At 51.5% G+C, this 16,519-nt stretch overlaps 1 protein-coding gene across 5 annotated transcripts in view; it reads left to right on the top strand.

The window, feature by feature from the left end:
* Positions 1–6,423, top strand: part of NACC2 (NACC family member 2) — a 63,124-nt gene extending 56,701 nt beyond the window's left edge. For all 5 annotated transcript variants that reach the window (XM_074845996.1, XM_074846000.1, XM_074845999.1 and 2 more), the window contains exon 6: positions 735–6,423. In XM_074845996.1, the coding sequence (XP_074702097.1) occupies positions 735–1,234 (500 nt within the window). In that variant the 3' untranslated portion in view covers positions 1,235–6,423. The remainder of the gene's footprint in view (positions 1–734) is intronic.
* The last annotated feature ends 10,096 nt before the right edge of the window (positions 6,424–16,519 follow it).

Here is a 16,519-nt window from a genome sequence, read left to right on the forward strand (position 1 = left end):
CCCACGCACAAGCTTTAGGTGGTAGTTACTCACCATGGCAGTTCCTTGGATGTTGCTCCGTAACAGCAGGTGCTCGGCCCCCGCGGAGGAGCAGGGCTGCAGCCGAGGTACTGCTGGGCTTCTGCAGGGTACGTGCCAGCTGACGTGCTGCTGCTGGGACCTCGGAGCAGCCGCACTGGCCAGGTTGGTGGCCCTGCAGTGGCCAGCACAAGGTGTGGGACAGGCAGAGGATAGTCCTTTGGGCAACCTCCTCTGCTTGGTCGAGAGCAGCTCTGACATTTTCCAGCCCCACAGCTGTGCCTGCACCACCGTGGTTTTAAGAGCCAGTTAATGGATCTACTGTTGAGGAGTTTGTGTTGGCCTTTTCTGTGCCCATCTCTGCTTTGGGCCATCCCAGCGTGCTCTGGCTCCAGCTGGAGGCTGCAGGCAGGAGCCTGGTACCTCTGGGGCTCGCTGGGTTCCCCCTTCTCCAACCCCCTTCCCCGTGCCACTTGGGGTTTTTATGCCTTCTGGTTTTATCCCTTCTTGATTGTCTCTATCTTGAGCTGAGGAGTCTTGGTCTGTACATCTCTCCCTGGGAGAGCTCTGGCCCCTGGGTGAACCTCCGCTCTGTGGCATCTGCCCACGCTAAGCCTTGCGGCAGGTCTCTAGGCCGGGGCAGAGGCTGTGATCATGCAGCCGCCTTCCTATTGCTTTCTCTGAATCCTCAGCTCTGTGTATCCCTGTCTTTGCAGTGTATTGTCAGAATTTTGCCCCGAGCTTTAAGGAAAGCGAGATGAATGTTATAGCAGCCGATATGTGCACCAACGCCCGCCGGGTCCGCAAGCGCTGGCTGCCGAAGATTAAGTCCATGCTGCCGGAAGGGATGGAGATGTACCGCACGGTCATGGGCTCCACCACAAACAGTGTCCCCCTGGATCCTGAATTCCAGCCCAACACTGCTCAGGTCTTTGAGCAGCGAATCTATGCAGAAAGGAGGAGCGATTCAGGAACTATAGTAGCCTTGAGAACTAACACAGTGAACGTAGAGCTAAGCAATGGATCCAACCAGTCCTTCGAACAGAGCGAGGATGCCGAGGGGGCTGGCTCTGTGATACAGGAGGCAGCTGCCACAGATGCTATGGCATCGGATACCCAAAGCACTCCGCAACCTTTTGAACAAGGTTCAGGCTCCTCCAGCCGGCCCGAAACTCCCGTGAGAAGACAAGATGGTACTTACGGAGGGACTTTATAAAGAGAGCAAACATTTCGTGACCTATAAGGGATCTGTAATACTAAAGCTGCTTGCATGCATTACTAATACAAAACAAAAAATGTGATCAAGCCACTTACCTACTGAACTGCTACTGTTGCCTGAAAAAAATGTGATTTTTATTCTGCTTGTATTTAAAATTTATGAAGGAAATAATCGCATTCGTTATACTGTAAACGACTAGGTCTGTGGCGACCTACTTAAAAAAAATATTGGGCTCCTTTTTTGATATTCCTGAGGTTAGTCTATAAGATTGTAGCTTTTTCTTTTTTTTTTCCTTTTTTTTTTTTTTATTTTAAGAAGGGGAGGAGAAAAGCTAGCCACCCCCCCCAACCACCACCACCCCCTGTCATCACCACCCCATCCATTACTCAGCTCAGAAGTAAAGCCATCGTTAACCTTGTCCTCTAAAGAAAGTTTTACCGTCACTTAACAGGAAAGCAAGGTGTGTTAGGGTACAGGTGCTGTGACTGGCGATGTTTGTCTCTAGCAGAAGGGCTCTAGCCAAGTGGGACAGGGTGGGGGAAATCGTTAAAGGCTTCTGGTGTTGGAGGGAGCCCCTTGCCGTGGGCGCTGCGGGGCAGGGTGCTGCGGGGCAGGGTGCTGTGGCACCCAGCTGCTGTCGGAGGCTGGTGGGGACTCAGAGCTGTTGTCTTGGGGAGTTTTATCCCGTTCCCGGGAGCAGGGATGGTTCCGCGGGAGTTCAGGCTTGCATGTGTCGGGAGGACTGTGTGGGATGCAGGTGGAGACCCTGGCCGGTGTTGTGGTTGTTGGTGGTGGTTTTTTTTCCCAATACGGCTGGGTTTTGGGTTTCGTTTCTCTCTCCCTTCCTCCCAGCGACTCCTTTTCGTTTGCTTCTCCTTGCTTGCACCTTCACGCCACCCGCTTCTTGGGCGAACGGACTTGCGTCACCCCACCGCACCCGGGCGCGCAGCAGGCGGGCCAAGTCCCGGGGCCACCTTCTGGGGGGGCGCATAGCCCCCCTCAGCCACCTGCGAGGGGCTTCAGAGAGGAATCTGAGCACGGAAAACACGTTGTTCTTCCTCCCAAGGGCACGGAGCCGGGAGCTCTTGGTGTCGGCTCCCGGCAGCATCCACACCGGTGCAGCCGCCGGCGTGCGGGGCTTGCCTGCTGCCCCCTCCCCTCCTCCCCAGGTAGCCATGCTCTCACTTTAATAATTTGGAGTATATTGGATGCAAAAAAGTTTAAAAAAAAAAAAAAATTAGCTTTGTGCCCTTCTGTGAAGAGGTTTTGGGGACGAGGAAGTGTTTCGCCTCTTGCTCATCCTCCAGACAGGCCCTTCTGGGGAAAAGCCCAATGTTGAGTTATTTGTCTTATTTTTTTTGTTGTTGAAAGCTGATGTCCCCAGGCTCTGTTGGCTTTGGTGGCCCCAGCTGGCCTCGGCTTGTGATGCGGGCGCTGGGGTGGGACCTGCGGGTGCCCCTGGAGCCTGGCCAGGCAGCGGGTACCAGCTCACCCCCGGCTCGCTGCCTCGACTCTGCCCATTTGCCCTTAGAAATCCCCCAAAATGACCAGAATCCTTTCGCAGAGCTGGCTCCCACACGGCGCTGGGCGCAGCCGCTGCCCGGTCTGTCGCGCTGCAGCGTTGTCCTGGGTCGGGGGGTGCTGGGCACCCACAAGGATGCTGAGGTCGAAGTGCCCCCAAGGGCTGGGGGCAGTGATGTGAAAGCCAAGTATGGCTTTTTTTCTTTTTAATTATTATTTTTACTGTGACTAAACGGCCTGCTTTAATGATATTTGCAGCTTGTTCTTTAACAAGTTTGGGACTATGAACGAGTGCACCAAGAGTCACTTTTGAAGGCTGTTGTGGCTGTGCTCTTCTTTTCTTTCCTGCTTTGGTTCCTGAATCCAGACAGCGCTTTGCTCAGGGTTTTCTTCCTTCTTTGTATTTCCATGGGGAAAGGGGGAAGGGGGAGAGGATAACCCAGCTTTTGGCTACTTGTTTTGTTTTCTTTGATACTTGAAGCAGTTTTTTTGCATCCTAATAACAAAGCTGTCCGGCGCTTCGCCTGTTCCACTGCTCCTTGCCCTGTGGGGGGGGGAAAAAAAAAAAATCAATGCCAGGGTCTTGCACAGGTCTCAGTTTTTAGCACAGCTTGACTTGGGCGGACCATGATGCTCCAGACCGGGTGCCCTGCTGCCGGTGGTGTGGGGGGGCTGGTGGGGGTGGCAGCACGATGAGCCGATGCAGAGGCGCGTGATGCCTCGGAGGAGCGGGGACAAGCACGGCCGGGGGTTCTATTTGCACTTTACCCACGTCAGCAAGCAAAGCTCGCGCTCTTGCCGAAGTGGGGGGCATGCGGGGGAATGCTGTGCACGGGGGGGGACACGCAGCCGGAGGACAGACGTGAGCAGGGGGTGTACGGGGACCAGCGGGCTGAGCTGGGGGGGGGCTTCTTCCCCAGAGAGCCCCCAGGAGATGGAGGGAGCCAGTTCCTCGGCCCTGGGGGTGCCCCTGTCCCCGCGGGAGCAGCTGCTGGGGGGCCAGCTCTTGGGCAGCTCAGCTGGCTTGGTGGGGATCGGGGGGGTCAGGTTTGGCTGAAGACCCTACTGATCCCCCATCGCCTCCCCAGAAGTTTGGGTTTGCCAAAAGTTTGAGGCAAGCTGGGAGCGGATCCGGGTGTCGGAGATCAAGTCGTCCCTTCCGTGTGTGTCTGTGTGCGTGTGTATATATATACATATATATATATATATAAAAAAGAGATTGCAAAGGATTCCTCCTCCTTTTTGGCACTCGCTGGGGTTTGGTGAGCAGGCCAAGGGGTTCACAGTTGGCTGTAGGTATTAATTCTGGACCAAACCCGTGCCCAGACAGACGGCCCTGGCCGGGGGGGCCACCGCAGGGGGGGCAGCAGCAGAAGTACTTGAATGGCTTAGGACAGAGAGTCTGAAGAGAGTCAAGTTGCACAGTGAAAATATATATTTTTATACCTAGCACAACTTCCTGTATATTTTTGGGGTTTTTTCTTTCTTTTTTTTTTCTTTCCTTTTTTTTTTTTTTTTTGATTTGGGTTTGTTTGTTTTATTAATTATTATTATTAGGAAGGCAAACTTCTAAAATGTGAAGGGCGTTGGGTTTTTCCTTATCTGGTAGATGAGGGCAAGCATTTTGCACTAATGTTTCCTGTGTGTGGAGGATTAATGATATGTTTGAAAATGTTATATGGTAATGATTGTATTCTTCCGAAAAAAAAAAAAAAACAAAAAACCAAACAAAAAAAGTAACCCCTTTAAAATACTGAATGTAAGGTGAGAACAGAGCAGTCCATCGATTGTATGCGGCTTTCCTGAGTGCCTTAGAATTTTTTGATCATTTTTTCCAAGGAAAACAGATTAAGAAGATCAGATCATAACCGACTCCTTCCTCCTCTTTGTTTACGACACTATTTTAAATTATAGAATTTGGGGCTGCTTTATAATGTGAATAGGAAACTGCATTCATCTAGGTCTGATAGTGTAAAATCAAAGCATCAGTATTTATGGTATGTCTGCACCTTTATTCTTATGCTTGACTATTAGCAATATTACATGTATATTATATATCTAAAGTTATACCAAGCACCTTTAAAGAAAACGGAGTGTAAGCATACAAGTTACCTGCAGCTGCCATATAGTGTAGAAGCCAGCCCCTCTCCTCCTCATTAGCGCCAATTAACACCACCACCCTGAGAGCTGTGCTTTGCAGAAGGGTGCATGACCTTCTGCCGCACCCCGGGCCCGCGTCTCGGCGTCCTGCGGGTCCAGATTTGCCCAGGGGTCCCGGTGACCCCCCCCCGGTGTCCCACGGGCCGGTGACGTACCCACGCCGGGTTGGTGGCGGTGATGCCGGCGCAGGCGGGAGCTGCCCGCAGAGGGGGCTCAGGAGGAGGGGTAGCAGAAGATGGGGGAGCGGGTCCTTTTTGCCACCTTGATGGTTTAATTCTTCTAACTGTGGTTTCACCGTAGAAATTCCCCCGGGGGGACCGGGGGGGATGCGGGGCTGGTGGCGGGGAGCCCGGCCATGGGCGACACGCCCGGGGGCTCCCCTCCTCCGGCCAGGTGAGGGGCTCAACCCAACCTGGCCCCCCAAAACTGGAATTACCCACGGCTTAACCGGCATTTGAGGGAGCAGAGCACCCGAGCCGTGGTGTTACGCAGGGGGCCGCCGCCTCCCCTCAGCCCTTTGCCACCGGGGTTTTGCTCAAATCGCTTGTTTTTCTGGAAATAGCTCGCTGCGAGTGGAGAAGGGCCAACAGGAAACCGGGACGAGCCCCGGCAGTTACTCCCCACCACCACATTGCCAGTCCGCAGCCATCTCGGCCTTCATCTGCTGTTCAAAGTGTTCTGCTGTCCGAATCGGTCGTGCTGTGAGCAAGCGAGCCCCGAGCGCGCGGGGTGGGGGGGAAGCGAGCGGGGAGCTCCCCGGCCCCGCTCGCTCGGGGGGCTGACGTCTAACGCACTCACATTGGAAACCCCTCAACTCCTCCGATGAGTTTCTTCCACTGTTAAAGCGTTTTGCACACAAAATTGTGATTTTTATGTCAAGGTAAAAGCCAAAACTTGCAATACTATTTTTAGCAGACGGGAAAAAAAAAAAAAAAAAAAAAGAAATAATAAATAAATAAATAAAAAACAACTGAGTATAAATGTATAAATATTTTTGACTTGAACATTTGGATGGCACTTGATTCAAATAGAACATTAATCCTTTGGACAGAATGTTTGGGAAAAAAAGGACTTAAAGTACAAGGTTGTTTTTAAAGCGTCTTCATAGGGTATTAAGTAGTACTGTAATTCATGACTGTTAAAAATACTTTCTGTGCTGTAAGGAAATCTCACAGTACCACTGAATTATGTTCCTCAACTGTCTCAGCCACGAACGATGCTAGCTTCTTTTTTTTTTTTTTTTTTTTTTATTGTGCATTATTCACTAGTATTTATGTGCTCTTACTCTGTATAGTTAAGACTGTTATTTTGTAGCCATGGCTGACACGATATATCAGTAACTAAAAAAAAAGAGAAAAGATTAAGACCCCCGAGTTGGAACTGTGCTCATAGCTGTTTTCATATGATGAAAAATCCATTTAAAAAAAATCCCCAATGTGATCATTAATTGTAAAACGCTTTGTAAAATTCACATTTACAAAATAATAAAGTAAATTACAATTAAACGCTTTTCTTTCCTCTGTTTTCTTTCTTCTGGGTGGTGGATGCTGTTAATGAGCAGTGGTTGGTAATAGGTGATGAAGGGGCCCCATGTCCTCGTGTTGCTCCGAGGGTCCAGGTTCCACTTCGAGCTGTGAAACAAACCCCAACCTTGGCCAATGGAATGGTTTTGCCCAAAATTTGGGGTTTTTGGAATTCCCTGCCCTACCTTAGCCTCTCCCCCCCCGCCTCACCTGAGCTGGCTTGGGCATCTTGTGGCTTTTTTTCCTGACACATCACACGCTCCCTCACTCCCGCGCTCACTTTATTTATTATTATTTTTTAAAATTGAATTTGCAGCTCCCCCGAATCGACGCTCGGGCGTTTTGCCAGAGCAGGGCCGAGGTCGGAGGATGCAGCATCAGCCAAAACCCGCCGCCTCCCTGCTCTGCTGAGCGCTTTCTACCTGTCCCTCAAGGGAAGACCTTAAACAGGCTCCGAAAATAGAGGCAGGTAAACGGCTGCTGCGGGGGGGCGGCTCCCCCGCGCCCTGGCTGGGGTGGGAGTTGGCACCCAGCCCACAGACACGTGTGACGAGTTTGCCAGGCCTCGGGCATGGGGGGGATGCCCCAGGGGCAAGGCTGCAGGAGAGCAGTGGGAGGTCTGAGCCCTCCCCTGGGGCTCCTGGCTCGGGCTCTGCCCGGGAATGGGGTTGTTCCAGGGGCTGACGTTGTCTTTGGGATGGGGAGTGGGGGGGAAGAGGGTTGCAAAGCCCCCAGCAAAGCCAAAGAGCCCGAGATGCCCTTGCAGGGTGGGTGGAGTGGGGTGCACGGGGACCCCCCAACTGGAAGGGAAGGCTGGGGGCATCGGAGCGAGTAGGAGCAGGGTGGGCTGCAAGGGTGGTAATTCTGCTCTCTGTAATTTTTGTCTGTCTTTTTTTTTTTCTCCCAACCCAATTGGCCATAAAATTGCTGAGAAGCTGCATTTCCTCCACTTAGCAAAAAAAAAAAAAAGTGCCCAAAACCACTTGCATTTGGGGTTTCATTTAATCTCATCTTACTGAAAGGAAAAACACAGAAACTTGGATGCTCATGTACAGCACATACCGCCGTGTTATATAAACCATTTCAAACTGATTTATTCTAAATGAGTTGTTATAATCAGAATTTTCCTTATGAGCAGCTTTCTTGCAAACGTCAGTATTTCAGAAAAAAAAAACCATCATACGACCGCTCCAATATTTCAAACTGATTACTTATAAACACCATTTCTAAAATTAGGTCTTTGGTGTGCGGTATTGTCAGAGTGGGTGTATTATGATCTGCAGAGAGTATAAAAAGATAAATGAGTTATTTAACCAAGTAAACGACGTTGCTGTAGAAATGTGCAGAGGGAAAGTGTACGGGGGGGGGGGGGGGGGCGGGCAGGACACGCTGTAACGTGCCTCGCATTGCGGCAGCCGAGAGGGGCCCCCACGGCACACGGGGAAACCGGTGGAGTGAACGTGGGGCAGATGGAGAAAGGTTTCCTCTTCGCTTTAATGTTATTATTTTTATTGCTATTATTATAAAATGGCCAGTCTCCCTCTGCCCGGTGTGGGGCTGTGATTTCGGCAGCGCCCTCCAGGTGAGAGGGAGGAGGCTGAGCTGCGGGGCAGTGGGTGCACCCACGGGTGCTCTCTTCCCCAGGGCATTAAAAAATGACTGTTTGTTGATGCTGTATGGGATCACAGCTGATTTCTGGGAGGCAGCTCTGGGTTTTAAAGACTTGACCTGTCTTCATTTTCTTGGGATCTGCTCTGGAGGGAGAGACGCTGGAGCACTGTGTCTGCTCAAACTCTCTGAATTTGGCTTTTCACCTCCACCACTGCTGGGTTTTGGCCCCCCTGAGTGCAGGTTGTCCCCACCGTGGGCCCCCAGGGTTGGGGACCACCAGCCCGGGGACAGCAGGGACACCATACCGCCCTTCATGGCCGGGGAGAAAATACGTCCAGGTGTCTCACAGTGCCCAGCATCTTCCTCCTCCAGGGAAGAAAACCCAAATTGAGTGAAAGCTCTTTCGCTTGCTGCAGTCCCTTCTGGGCTGCAGATTTAGGCTGCTTTTTGATTTTTTTATAGTTTATCTTTTCCAGCACTGCTCTGCACCGGCTCCTGATGACGTACCACCCCAGGAGGGCGAAGGGGAGCTCGTCACCCACCATGGCAAAGGAGGTGAGGCTGCGCAGCTGAAACCAGACATGGCCAAGCCAAAAGGGCCAGAAACTTGCTCCTGGGTGCCTGGAGGAGTCCTGAGATGTGAGCTGTAGATAGGTGAAAGCAGGAGGCTCTGGTCAGCAGCTGGCCAAGACGGCATCCAGGAGGGCCAGGGAGCGGCACGGCACCAGGCAGACATACCCATGTTGGCTGGTGCAAAAGGTGTTGGCCATTGCAAAAGGCGTTGGCCATTGCAGAAGACATTGGTCATTGCAGACAGCGTTGGTCATTGTGGAAGGCGTTGGCCATTGCGGAAGGTGTTGGCCATTGGAGGCAGCATTGGTCATTGTGGAAGTTGTTGGCCATTGTGGAAGGTGTTGGCCATTGCAGACAGCCTTGGTCATTGCAGACAGCGTTGGTCATTGCAGAAGGCGTTGGCCATTGCAGGTGGCGTTGGTCATTGAAGACAGTGTTGGTCATTGTGGAAGGTGTTGGCCATTGCGGAAGGTGTTGGCCATTGCAGACAGCCTTGGTCATTGCAGACAGCGTTGGTCATTGTGGAAGGTGTTGGCCATTGCAGATGGTGTTGGTCCTTGCCTTTGTAGCTGGGGGATACTGGTGGGCAGCCAGCAGACACCAGTGCCTGCGGTATCCCAGCACCGCGCTGCTCCACCAGCACCAAGCTCCCGTGTGAGCCCGGCACCGTCCCTGCTCTCAGCCCCGGGGGAAAGAGGAGAGAGCAAGAGCTGTGCCTGGCCGGAGCCAACACACCAGGTATGGCCGGATCCATCCCACTCACCTCCCTTTTCCCAAGACTGCTGCCCGGGAGGGTGGCAGGGGGGGATAGCCGGGAGGGTGCGCGCCTGCGGGCACTGGGGGTGTCGCCACTCCCTCTCCCTAACTCCATACATGTGAATGAAGTGTGAGATTTATCTCAGAGAGGCCCATCGAGCAGATGCTATAAATCACGGCCGCGAGCGCTCCCTGCACCAGCGGCTGAGGAACACTTCACGGCTTCTCTTATTTATATGCATCTTTTGCACCAAGCCATTTTATAATAGACTGTGGAGGGGCACTCCAGCACCGCCGATGGCTGATATATATCGTGCAGGACAGGAAATACAAATAAAGGGTGAAGGGTAGGAACTGCATCATTCCCGATGCACACCGCCATGCCCGCCTTGCTCCGCAGCGCTGACTTGGGCACACCGGCGCTGAATTAAGATTGCCACCGGCACATAAATCAGCCCCGGCGAGCAGGGCTTCAGGCAGGGTCTTTGGAGTGTTATTGTAGGGTTGCTTAAGAGTAATAATAAAAATAGTAATGATAATGGCCCGGATTTGGCCAAGGGATGGTGGGGTGTGAGCGTGGTGGCTAGCCACATCCTCAGGGTTGTGCTGGGATGGGAGGGCCAGCGACAGCGGAGTGGTGGCGACTAACATGTTCCTGCAGGAAAGCTGCCACCGGCGTGCAGGTAATTACTGTGTGGCCAGGAGGGTGGCTGAGTGAGCCAGGCACTTGATTTTTGGCCCCAGCTGATGCTGTCCGCACTGGGGCTGGGCTGGGGGCAGTGACAGCAGGGTGGCACCCCAAATCCTCGGTAGTGGGGTCTGGTCCTTGCCGGGTTCAGGCAGGGTTGTGTGGAACTGGCAGCTCTTGCCGAGTCCTCATGCCCCTGGTGCTCTGCTCCCTCTGGGGGAGGAATTAGATCCGTCTAATTCAATGCAAGGATGAAAAGAATGAAAAAAACAAAAAGAAAGAAACGCTGAGCCACAAACCAAGATGACAGATAAATCCAGGAGGGGTATGTAATCTCACTCTCTGGGCCCAACCAGAAGTTACAATACATAAATTATTGTGCCTAAAAGCTTCTATAATTTCACTTCTATTTGATTCACCATAAAGTACCACAATGCCCTCTGCATCTACCCGTTTGATTATACATTTGTACCAAGACACAGCTTATGCTTAAAATAACATTACTGGAATAGAGACGGACAAGAGAATTCATTTGAATGGAAATCAATTTGATTAGAAAAGTAAATCACCCAGAGTATATGAGCAGCATATTGCGGTTCTGAATAATAATAATAATAAAAAAAAATAAATCAGTGGCAGCAAAGGATCTTAAATGTTTTTACAGAACAGAGCTGCTCGGGCAGTGGCTGAGCTGTGATCGCTGCCCAACGCGGAGACAGGGCTGGGTCCCCGTGCCAGGGCACCCCCGGGCCGAGCTGCCCCATGTCCGTGGGGACCCCCTGTCCCCTGGAGCCTCTGCAGGGGGCGAGCGCGCTCGTGTCTGCCAGCGGCACCTCCCTGCCCAAAAGCCATGTGCACGGCTCGGTGTAGGTGCGGGGCTGCAGGCGATGGGCAAGGCTGTGCCCGGCCGAAGGGGACAAACACGGGTTTATGTGGCTGGATGTGCCTTCAGGGACATGATTTTATGTACTCTGAGGTGATGCTGGTCTGAGGCGGTCACCGGCCAAGCCGTGGTCCCCCTTGGCCACCAGACTGGGGGTCACTGCTCCGATTTGGGTGACACTTGGGATAGACAGCACGCCGGGGCACTGGGCTGGCTGGGGGGAGGACGGCAGCGTCCCTCCCTGCGTGCCTGTCCTCCACTGCCAAAAAAGTTGCTAAGGAGGCCAACAAGGTGGCAAGGAGCCAGGGAGGCCAGTGGCCCTCAGTGCCCAGTCGCTCCCTAAAGGTGCGTTTCCCCCGTGTCAGCTGCGGTGCAAGAGGACGGCTGAGTTGCACAATTTGCTGAGCTGTGATATTTTATAAATAATCAATTGGTATTTAATTCCCATGTGATAACTGTCTTATTAAATCTAAATTTAATGTGTATTTGGGAAACCCTAATTTAAAGTGTTACTGCATGCACCATCTGGTGTGCTCTCTAAATACAAATGCAATAACATAATTCAGAATTACATCATAAAAGTAAGTTATAAGAGATAAAAATGCACAACTATGTTCTTCAGTCAAGGCAGCTTTTATGCTTTTTCTCCTGATTTAGACACAAATCACAGCCGAAACATCCCTACCCTGATTAAGTGATTTTCTACAGGGATTTTTGTTTTAATGGTGAGCAGGAGTGCACAGGAGGGAGGTTAGAGCGGATCGGGAGCCAGCACTGGGCTCTGCTGCCGTCAAAGACACCGGAGCTGTGGAAACCATCTGCTCGCTGGTGCCGGGGAGGTTCCTCACCGAGAGGTGTTGGGCACGGGGCACCCCGGGGTGCTGCATCCCCCCAGCCCAACAGCGAGCTCCCCCGGCACGGGAGAGGCCTGCTCGCCTGAAGCACTGAGTTTTTTAAAGGTAATGCCTTAACGCCGGTCAGAGCATCCCCTCCCAGCCCCTCTCCGCCGGCGAGGGCCGAGCCGGGCGCGGGGAGACATGGCGACCCCCCAGGCTGCCTTTTGTTGAAAACCGGGTCAAATGCAACCCAGAGTTCGGTGCATCAATGATCTTTTATAGTGGCAGTAAATCTCGTGTCTTTGCAAAACCCCCTATTTTCTCTCTACGTTGAATGAAACATGAGATTCCTTAATAGAGAGGGAAATTAAAATCTAGTTTTATTGCAGTTCCTGTAACTGGTATCTAAGCTATTAATAATCAATCCATTCTTGCTTAAAAGCTAACATTTATCACGCCAGCTAAGATGAGCTGACGGGCACTGGGGGGAAAGTACAATTGACTGCAATTACACTTTGAAAAATGTTATCTGTGCCACTGACCACTGGGGATAAATGATGAGATTTCATTTGTTTCTTCAAGCTTCAGATTCTTTTTCCCAACTTCTTTTTTGTTTTGTTTTATTTTTTTTTCCCTTTTGCCTATAGGTTGCCTCAACGCCGAGCTGCTCAGGGCAGGACTTGAGAGAAGGGAACTGCGTTGTGCCAAAGTTGTGGGGATGCTCCATGCTGTGCCCTGGTGAGTGCAAGTGCCATCCCTCTGCTCCTGTCCTGTCTGGGTACATCACACCTTCCTCATCCTCACCTGGGGACATGGTGCTCAGGGTGAGCAGTGATTTCTGAAGCTGAGGGCCGGTGCTCACCCCACAGAGCACCCATGGGTGCCTGCTGAGGACAGATCGCCCAGCCAGCCGGTGGCTGCCCTGCAGGGGGGTCCCTTCCCTGATTTAGGTTGAAATGCCTCTGCAGAAAGGGGCTGCAAACATCTCCAGGCGTTGGGAGAGGGACTCTAGACCAGCCTTGTTCTGGGGCCACCAGACCTCTTTTAACAAAGAACCCCAGCACCAATGTTTATTAGTTTTATCCTGCATTTTACAAGGGGGAGGAAGAGGCTGGTAAAGGAATTGATTTGCTTGATTTACTGGTATTAATGAAACAGCTGACCGTAGATCTCCCGCAGCAATATTACGCTGCCCGTGATAATTCTCCAGACTCCAAACTTTTCAAATGAGTTTTTGCAATTTAAAATTAATAATTGTTCTGTCTAGAACAGGGATAATTAAATGCCTGTTCATCCTCATTATTGTCAGCCTTGTGATTTGTTGTTTTCTCTGTAATAAAATTAACCGGTTTAACTAATGGGTGCCAAAACTTGATAATTAAAGCTGAGCAAATAATTTGCAACAAATAATTTACCCACTGGATTTGGCGGGGCCTGTGGCAGACACAGGGCTGACGGCAAGGGGCCAGGACCCGGTGGTGATGCCCAATGCTGCGCGGGGCATCCCGGGCAACCTCCTTTTCCTTATGATGTTCATTTATTTAAAGAAAAGAATTCTATTTTTTTCTTTCTAAGAAAAGAGGTTCCCATCACGGGCTTTTTTGCACACCTGGAGCACGAGGCAGATCGTTCATCAAAGTTTTGTAGGCTCATCCACTGGTGAGGAGGCCCATAAGAAATAGCAGCTGCTCTCCGGTAAATCCCGATGATGATGTGTAGGTGGTCGAAAAATGGCAACTCTCAGGGGGAAGAGAGAAATTAAAATAATGAGCCAACTAAAGGAATTTGGTCAGACACACTCTTCTAACAAGAATGGACTTTAAAATTATGGTTATTAGCAAGGTTTCATTTCAGCAGCAGTTAAAGAAGCTTTAGAAGGTATCGCAATTAATTTGTAAGTTTATATTACACATTATAACGCGAGAGGCTATTATCGAGGCTGTGACATTAAATTTAATGTACTTGGTGAATAGGACAGTTTGTCTCTCCCTCCTGGGTGCATTCCCGGGTGGATGGTTGGGGTGTGGTGCTGCCGTGTTTCTCCCCGGGGGGCAGCAGTGCTGGGGACCCCCGATGCTCAAGAGGTCGGGCAGAGCTGCGGGGGCACGGCCGGTACCCGCCAGCACCGGGAGGGTTATCGTGGCGGTGCCCCACGGTGCTGTGGCCGTGCTGGGTCTGGGGGACACTGGTGGGATGAGAAGTTGTGGCCCCAGCTCCGTGGCACGGCCAACGAGGCTCAGATGAATATAAGGAGAATATGAAATGTCTCATACCTATAACTTTAAATTAAAAAAGCAATGTACTGTTTATTGGTTCTTCCGAGTGTCTCCGGAGCGGCAGGCTCATAAAGATCATATTACAGTACAAGCCATTATGCAAAGAGTTTACTATATATACATTTCTAAATGCTTCAGCAAACAGCAGCCTACTTACGAGCAGAGAAGGATAACTGGTTCGTTTGGGGTAACAAATGATCCTTGATTTGATTTTAAATGCAATGACAGCAAAATTTATTTCTTATTTAATCACTTGCCAGAGCTGTTGAGGACAGGATGGTATTAAACTGCACAATGCAGCATATGACTACTGAATCAGTTGAAATAGGCATAAGAATATATTATGTTTATAGGATAGAAAAAGATTGTACAGCAATGCATATAACTAGAATGGGTATTTTTGTCATTTATACAGTAGCTTATATCATTATTTCTTCCCGCTTCCAATTTTTCAGTAATAAAAATACAGGGGATGTGATTCTCTTTGCATTACAGATAAACCATCTTGATTCTTTATTAAATATTTTTATTAATCTGAAGTACTACAAAGCATTTGAGCAGATAAATCAGGCTACGAATAGTCATTTCCTCTCTGCTATGGCTCTATAAAGTGGATTCATTTATGAGTGCGCAATACCAGAAAAGAAGGTTTCCATATTCATTACTATGCTCCCTTACGGTCCTATTTTTATATCCCGCTGTACTGTGCAGAGGGGCTAGCACTAACCGGTCCCCAAAAAGAAACAGGTCTTGGTAATCCACTCTGTAATCCCTGCCTGGATTTGTGTCCAATTTATTTAGGAATTGTAGGAATTGCTGCTCAGGTACCACCCACCAGCCCTGGCGGGGAGGTTCCCCAGGATCTCACCAGCGGCGGCTCCCCCATCCCCTCCCTGCGCCCCAGTTGGCAGTGGGGGGACACCAGCACTTTTTGGGGTGATTTGGGGATGGATCCAGCCCCAGCATCATCCCCTCCTTGCCAGCCCCAGATCGGCGCCTTCATCCATCATCCCGGCCGCTCTCCCCATAGGATGTGGGGATCCCGTTATTCAACAGAGAGATTTGGGGGGCAGCCCCCCCAAGAGGGTGCCCGATGCTGTGGGGCTCTGCTGGAGGCTGTCCAACCCCTTAAGGGATCTCTGGCCTCTTGCTGCCCCTTTGCCCCCATCACCCTATGTCCTCCCACCCCACGGAAAGCAACACTTTGGGGCCAGCACCGCACTTCTGGCCAAGGCCCTCCACACCCAGGTAGCTCCAGGCAGTGCCAGGGGATGCTGCCGGCGGGGGGGAGACACCAGTGCGGGGGCAAGTTGAAGCCAGCAGCGTTCAGCCTTCGACAGCTGACAAGTCATTTAGTCATCAGAGGAAGCTGCGGAGAGGCACAAAGGAATTAAACCTATTTAAAACACAGCCAGGTGTGCAAACAAGTTTATCCTATTGTAACAGCTAACGCGTGAATCAGGAGGGCTCCATAAAGGTTACAGCAGCTGCGCAGTTATTTAGGGCTCCTTGGGAGACGTGACATTTACCACACACATTTGTGGGGGCCATGGGACTTGCCAGGACCCCTGGAGCCGCTGCCTTCACCCCGCTGAGCCCCGGGCTGCATTTCCCTGCCCTGTGCTGGGGTCAGCCTCATCCTGCCCCTTCACCCCTCCTCGCCCCAGCCACTGCTGGCACCCCCGGGGGACTTGGCTTTGATTTCAAATTTTACTGCAGCAGCTGTCTAACATTTGTTTGCTGTTTGGAAACAAGAATTACGGCGCTCGGAGAAAGGCGGGGACCCTCCGAGGCTGCTGCCAGCAGCCGGCACAGCCCCAGCCTGGCACCCTGGGACTCCAGCGTTCCAAAATGTTCCTCCTGTTATGGGTGGCCTTTTGCAGCAGAGCCGGGGAGCAGGAGCCCGGCTGTGGGAGGATTTAGCCGTGCTTCTGCCCACACCGCTGCTTGTTCTGACTTTTGAGCATCCCTGCTCTCCCCAGGGCATCCTCACACCCTGCACCCGCACAGCACACCAGTGGGAGCCCACCAGTGTCGCAGAAGGATGTGGATGGGGCTTTTTCGCCCCCCTTTCCCCCTGATTGCGTTGGGCTAAGGTGAAGCAGAGGTTTGTCCCCACGGGGAAGGGTCTGCAGGGGGAGGTGCAGCAGGACGGCTGGTTTCATGTGTTTCACTGACAGGGTCGGAGCTGATTCGGGGGCAGAGGAGCGGGGCTGTTACACCTCCCCACATGCACCAGGGAACTTTTCTTGCTGGGAGCCACCAGGGCTGCACATAAATCCACCATCAGCTGCGACTGTGTCACAGATGTCCCAGGACATGAATTTTTTCTCCAGTTTTAGTGCTGGCGTAAAGCAAAATTATGGTAGTTGTCAGCATTAGCAAAAACCGTCATCTCTGTGCTGCCCTTAAAAAGCACAGTGGTGGGGCCTGGGGGCTGGAAGAGAGGGAGGAG

The sequence above is a fragment of the Strix aluco genome, chromosome 20 (genome assembly GCF_031877795.1).
Source record: "Strix aluco isolate bStrAlu1 chromosome 20, bStrAlu1.hap1, whole genome shotgun sequence".
Lineage (NCBI taxonomy): Eukaryota > Metazoa > Chordata > Aves > Strigiformes > Strigidae > Strix > Strix aluco.